This window comes from Haplochromis burtoni, unplaced genomic scaffold, assembly GCF_018398535.1.
Source record: "Haplochromis burtoni strain Fernald_Lab_line unplaced genomic scaffold, NCSU_Asbu1 Contig_702, whole genome shotgun sequence".
Taxonomy (NCBI): Eukaryota; Metazoa; Chordata; class Actinopteri; order Cichliformes; family Cichlidae; genus Haplochromis; species Haplochromis burtoni.
Window position 1 is genome coordinate 132791 of NW_024583063.1, and position 7154 is coordinate 139944.

The 7154-nt window shown below is 41.9% G+C and overlaps 1 protein-coding gene across 1 annotated transcript in view; it reads left to right on the plus strand.

Annotated features, from left to right (window-relative positions):
• Positions 1-7154, plus strand: part of LOC102300200 (lymphocyte antigen 75-like) — a 21428-nt gene that overhangs the window by 3249 nt on the left and 11025 nt on the right. The window contains exon 2 of the mRNA XM_014330175.2: positions 6950-7024. Within this exon, the coding sequence (XP_014185661.1) occupies positions 6988-7024 (37 nt within the window). The 5' untranslated portion in view covers positions 6950-6987. The remainder of the gene's footprint in view (positions 1-6949; positions 7025-7154) is intronic.

Sequence of the window (7154 nt, forward strand, 5' to 3'; positions counted from 1 at the left end):
TGATAAAGAACCTTGAACCTTGAACCTAAATCAAGAGCTTCGCTTTTGCGGTCAGCTCTCTCTTTACCATGACAGACTGGTACAGCGTCTAAATGGCCATTCACCTGTTACACCGCCTATTTGTCAAGCTTCCTAGTCTCACGTTCAGCTGTTGGAGGGTGAGATCTTCGCTGTGGTATTGATGGTATTTTCCTGGGTATTGATATTGAATCTAACTTAAAGCAACTCTGTTGCTTGTGAAGCTCGCACACAAGAATTTCACTCACATGTACTGTACCAATGTACCTGCACGTGTGATGTGACAATAAAAGTGATTTGATTTGATTTAAAATTCGAGTGTCATGATGACTCTACCTAAATCGTGTAATGAATGCTTCAGTCTGCTCTCAGATGCTGCTGTTAAATTCAACATCATTTTGGTAGTGTTCTTTTTTTTAAAGACATTTTTAATAAGCACCCGCCAGCTCGGTTTTTCAACTTTTTTATTTCTCATGGTGTCTCATTTTGACACCACTGATCATGCCACTTACCAACAAGTTACACAAGTGACATCAGTGGCACTGTTTACAAGTTTTGGCATACTTAAGGTCCCTGAGTTGTTGACCTGTGGCTTTGTGTTTTATGGATTCATGATGTATTCTTTTGGATTTGTCATAGTATTCATGTTCAAGACTTATTTTGTCCCCTGTTTAAATTAGTGCTTCTGAGTTTGTCATCTTTGCTTTTAGTTCTTGGTTTCTCTTTAGATAAGAAGTTATTTCTGTTTCAAGTTAGATGGAAACATCTACATATAGGCAAATAAAAATCTTCAAAATGTAAGAGAACTGTTTTTATTATTATTAATTTTGTTAGATTTTTTTTAAATATCGGATGTTGGAATTAATTGTATATAACTATAATAAATTTGGTACAAAAAACAGAGAGAGGAATTTAGTTCCTTTTCTGCTGTCAGCTCAGTCTGTAGAATTACAGTAGTAACAGGACAGGCTGTCATGTGTAGGCTGTGTGCAGGCAGGAGTGGTGGTAAGGAGGACCCAATGTACAAACACTCTGAGGCAGAAAGTAAACTCAAACTTTGATTTATTGCTAGATGGCAGACAGAGAACTAACAAAACTAAAAATACAAAAACTAAACTGAAAATAACAATAAACTGAACTGACAAGCAGACAGACCACACAGCATGAAATGAGGGTAGATCACAACATAGACAGAGGAAAACACAGAGCTTAAATACACAGAGGGAGCAATCAGGGAATGAGAGACAGGACGAAAACACAGCTGGAACAAATCAGGCCTAGTGAGACAAGGGAAGCAAAACCAGATACATTAACATAGGACACAGACTTTTAAAGTAAAACAGGAAACATAACACAGAGGACTTAACAAGGGGATACAGCTGAGAGGGGAGACAGAGCAACTACGAGCACAGACAGAAACCAGAAGGCAGTACTCTAACAAAGAAACCAAAAGATTAGAAATGATGAATAAGGGCAAAATCAAAGTTCAACAGCAATGACAACTCAAAACTCTGGGTCAATGACCCAAGTCTCCTAACACAGGCACAGAGATGAGTCCATAGTCAGAGGCCATAAGATCATTTGTAACCTTCACTAGTGCTGCTTCAGTATTGTGATTACTTCAGATTAATTATTATTCTCATTAATTAATGAGAGTACTTCTTTCAGCAGTCCTGTACTAGGCTCTGACAGACATGTTGATGGCTTGGAGGAAGTGATTATTGAAGTTAATTAAGAAAGATAAATCAGAGAAAAAGAGTCAAATAAATATCAGTAGCATTAAAGATGTAAAGGATTTATCTGTGGGAGGTTATGAATTTTTTTTGATGGTTAAAATGTTCTTTGGAAACAAATTCATGAAGTGCCAGAACTAGTGATAGTTGGATAATGTAGTGATAAGACTACACACCTTTGGAGCGGGAGTTCAGTTCCCACCCAGTTTTCAGTAAGGGTCCTGGCTAAATCCCCCATGCTAAAAACCAAGCCCCGGAATGGCGTGGCTACATCTGCAGCAGGGACGCAAAACATTTCACTCCATGTTGTACTTTGTATGATTGTGTATGGGACAAATAAGGCTTGTTTGTTAGTTAAATTATAGGATCAACTGAGCGCTGACGTTTTGTCAGCTTACAATTATAATTAGCTACAGTGCTGAAAATAAACCTTTGGTTGGTCTCATTATATTCAATCAGCGATGAATTGTAAGATGTCCGAGCTTTAGGGAGGGTTTTTCTTTTTAATTGAGACACTTCTAATTGCTACTTTAGCACTTCTGATTTTATAGTCCAGTAAAGTCACACTAAATACATTCAGCAGCCTCTTTACTAGGTATGCCTCTTCAACTGCTTGTTAATATAAATATCTAATCACCCAATCAAGGGTCAGCATTTAGGCATTTAGACGTGGTGAAGAAAACCTGCTTAAGTTCAAATGAAGCCCCAGAAATAAAAGTGATTGAGAGTGACATAGTAGTTTATACCTGACAGGCTGGTCTGAATGTTTCAGAAACTGCTAATCTACTTGGATTCTTTCAGACAATTAGGATTTACTGATGGTCTGAAAAAAAATAAAATTCAGTAAGCAGCAGCTTTTCTGGGTAAATTAACCTTGTTGATGTCAGAGGTCAGGCGAGAATGGACAGACTACTTCAAGCTGATAGCAAGGTAACATTAAATCGAATAGCCACTTGTTACAACTGAGGTACAACACTGACCTTGTTGAAGCTATGCCACAAAGCTCTGAAGGCAAAAGGGGGTCCAACCCCATACTAGAAGGTATATAGGCATGTCAACTAAGACAGCCTTACAATATCCAGAGCCTTCAGGAAACTAGGATGAACCTCCTCCTCCCTAGGGGCCCTGACACTAATGATTTAACTGCCTGAGAGACCAGGTAACTGTCGGTACCTATAGCTGCCTCTGAAGGCCCATGGGCTACCCAAGCCTGAGCGGACTCCTTCAACCTGATGTTCCCTTCACCTCTGGTGTCCACCATCTGGTTCAGGGATTATTACCATGACGGGCACCAACCACCTTGTGGCTGCAGCTCCTTTAGCAATGGAGGTGCTGAACATGGTTCATTTGACCCCAGTCTCCCTCAGAATGCTGTTGAAGCTCTGCCGAAGGTAGGAGTTGAAGATCTTGTGGACCAGAGCCTCTGTCATGCGTCCCCAGCACACTCTCACCATACATTTAGGCACGCCAGGTCTATCCATCATCCCTCTGCAACCTGATCCAACTCACCACCAGATTAGGTTAGTAGTTCACAATTAAGCTTCTCTCTTCACCTGAATGTCCGGAACATATGACTGCAGATCTGATGCATCCATCCATACATCCATCCATCCATCCATCCATCCATCCATCCATCCATCCATCCATCCATCCATCTTCTTCTGTTTATCTGGGGCCGGGTCGCGGGGGCAGCAGCTTAAGCAGAGAAGCCCAGACCTCCCTCCCCCCAGCTACCTCCTCAGCTTATCCAGGGGAATACCAAGGCGTTCCCAGGCTAGCCGAGAGATATAATCTCTCCAGCGTGTCCTGGGTCTGCCCCGGGGCCTCCTCCCGGTGGGACATGCCGGAATACCTCACCCAGGAGGCACCCAAGAGGGTGGATTAATAGTATAATATGGGTTAGCGGAGAGGTCCGCGCAGTGCTCAGAGCAGACTACAGCCTTTAAATACGGAGACCCAGGTGAATGCAAAACATCCCGGTATACACTCAGGAAACCAATAAAGAAGGTTAAAGAAGGGCAGTACAAAGAAAAGGTGGAACTCTGCTACAGCAACTCCAACACCAGGAACATGTGGAGTGGTCTGAAGACCATCACAGACTACAAGGGAAACAGCGGCAGAGTGAGGGAGGTAACTGCTTCTCTACCTGATGAGCATGTGTCTTCACAGACATTTTTAACCTTTCCCTGCTCCAGTCTGCTGTCCCAAAATGTTTTAAGAGGACCACCATCATCCCTGTCCCTAAGGAAATGAATGTGAGCTTCCTAAATGACTATCGCCCAGTAGCACTCACCTCCATTGCCATGAAGTGCTTTGAGCGTATAGTCAAAGCTCACATCACATCTTTACTCCCTGCTTCACTTGATCCGTTCCAGTTTGCCTACAGGCCCAACAGATCTACAGACGATGCAATAGCAGTTGCACTTCACACTGCCCTCTCTCACCTGGACCAGAAAAACACATATGTCTGGATGCTGTTCATAGACTACAGCTCCGCCTTCAACACCATCATACCATCCAGACTCGTCATGAAACTCCATGACCTGAACATCAGCTCCTCCCTGTGCAGCTGGATCCTGACACACAGACCTCAGTTGTTTCGGATCGGCAGCAACAACTCATCCACACTCACACTCAGCACAGGTGCCCCCCAGCGATGTGTGCTCAGCCCCCTGCTGTACACGCTGTTCACCCACGACTGTACAGCAACACAAAGCTCCAACACCAATGTTCCCTCTAAGCTGCGCGCCTGCGCAATTGCGCACTGCTGGCACGGTCTCTGCGCTCAGAAAATCTGCATTGCGCACAAAAAAATCTAACCTGAATTGAAATTAATAATATTTTAACAATTCTGTTTTGCAGTGTTAGTCAGTGAGTGACTGGCTGCTCCCGTATGGGATTAGAACGATGCCACCTTATCCCATAGTCCAGCCAATAATGCGATTTACATTCGTATACACGCAGCTAATCAACATCGTTGACAGGCTGTGACAGCTAGCAAAGCGGCGTGGCTGATGTGGAGTGAAGCCACGTTAATGACAACGTGTACAACCATTGGAGATGTGAGCAGGACAGACGGAACAATTGACAGAAAAAGTGTGGACTTTATACCAGTTTTCAAATTGTGTTGATCGACCACGTAAAACCAGAGTTATGATAAAAATTAGAGGGAACATTGTCCAACACCATCATCAAATTTGCAGACGACACTACCATCATCAGCTGCATTTCTGATGGAGATGAGGCAGTATACAGGGCAGACGTAAGAGTCCTGACATCATGGTGCTGCAACAACAACCTGCTGCTTAACGTCAGCAAAATCAAGGAGCTCATCGTGGATCGCAGGAGACTGCAGAGAGGAGGCCACACCGCCATCCACATCGAAGGAGCAGAGGTGGAGAGGGTCAGCTGCTTCAGATTCCTGGGCATCAACATCAGCGAGGCTCTGAGCTGGTCACACCATGTTGATGTGCTAACAAAGGCAGCAAGACAGCGGCTGAGAAGATTCAGCATGAACCTCAGAATACTTACAAGCTTCTATCGATGCACCATTGAGAGTATTCTGACTGGCTGCATCACCATCTGGTACGGCAGCTGTAATGCTCTGGACCGTAAAGCTTTGCAGAGGGTGGTGAGATCAGCACAGTGCATCACCAGGACTGAACTGCCAGCCATGCAGGATCTCTACAGACATCGCTGCATGAGGAAGACGCAGCAGATCCTCTCTGATCCCAGCCACAGACCTTTCACACTCCTGCCGTCCGGCAGGTGGTTCAGGAGCATCCAGACCCGCACTACCAGACACAGAGACAGTTACCCACAAGCCATCAGACTTTTGAACTGCTGACATTCCATACACACAACTACACACTCGCTACAATTACAGGACTTTGCACACTGTCTCTTCAACAAATGCCACTTAAATGCTCGTTGCACAACTTTGCACAAACTTGTAAATACCACCTTGTCTTAATTCTCTAATATTATTACTTTGTTTTTCTCCTTTTCTCCTTGTCATTGTTATTAATATTATTATTACTACTGCTAAATTCTGTTATTTTCTCCTTAATAAACTGCACACTCTCTATATGCTCATGTAAGGCTGAGGAGCACGAGCCAAAAACTTTCATTATGGATAAATGTGGCTACACTGTTTATCTGTACACGACAATAAAACTTGAAACTGAAACAGACCGGTGCAGCATCCGCATCACTGCAGACAAGAAAGCCTAATTTCTGCTGTTCAGCACTGAAGAAATGTAAACTTTTACAAATTCTGCCAAATTGCAAAACGCTTAGCCGTGTTTCTAATAAAACCTCTCTAACTTTGCTCTGCTTCACTTCAGCGGCATCAGGTAATGTTCATATGTTGATTCATGGTTTTCTTCAGTTTTTGATCTACTGCAGAATATTTTTAAGGTGGTTATCGGCTATAAAAAGCCAGGCCAGAAAATTTCCTTTATATTTTTCTGTGTTTTATCCTTTACTTCAGTTACTCTGACACAACGGCATCTGCTGTGATGCTTGCACCTCTGAGTCTCACAAGTGTCATCTTTGTTTTAGATTTAAAAATATGGATATGTACTGATAAATGATCAGAATTATAATATTTCTGACTGTCTGAGTCAAAATTGAATCCAATTAAATTGGGACCTTGTCATTCAGAACCGAATCAGTTATAGAAATCAAATCGATACCCAGCGCTAGTCCAAAACTGTAAGTGGAGCCACAAAAGAGAAGATGAACATATCCACAAAGGTTTTTACAATTACTATATTCATAATGTATTTAAATAGATTTATAATGCCAGAGCCACGTCCTGGATGTTGAATTTTATGGTTCTTGTTCTGCTTTTATTCAGACATTATCACAACATTGCAACACATCATTTTCATATTGTCTTTTTTTGTATTCACATTAGCTTTGATATGTTTTATTTGTGCTTATTCTATGGACTGATTTTTACACACATCCAACTAAACCGGTCACTGACAATACATTTTCTGAACTGAACTTCAATTTCCATTTCCTAGCACTACAATCTGGACAAATGTTTTGCTTTCTTTATTATTTCCCAGCTATAGTTACTATTTCACAAATCAAGTTTTTGATCTATCTACAATACATAGTACACCCTTTACTAAGCTATGAGTTTCAGTGCAGTACTGTTACAGTATATATTTTTACTTCCCCCACAGAAAATATCATACCGGAACAGTGTGTCTAACACTGCATCATGAAAGAGACTACAGTTATGATGATGGTCCTGTCAGGTCAGTTTGAATTATTTATTTCCACTTCATTTATTTTCATTGTTTTAATTGCACAAAGAAAACAAAATGTGTGCATTTGTCTATGATTTTTTGACCACAAATTAAAAATTGAGTTTGTTTTCAAATGCTT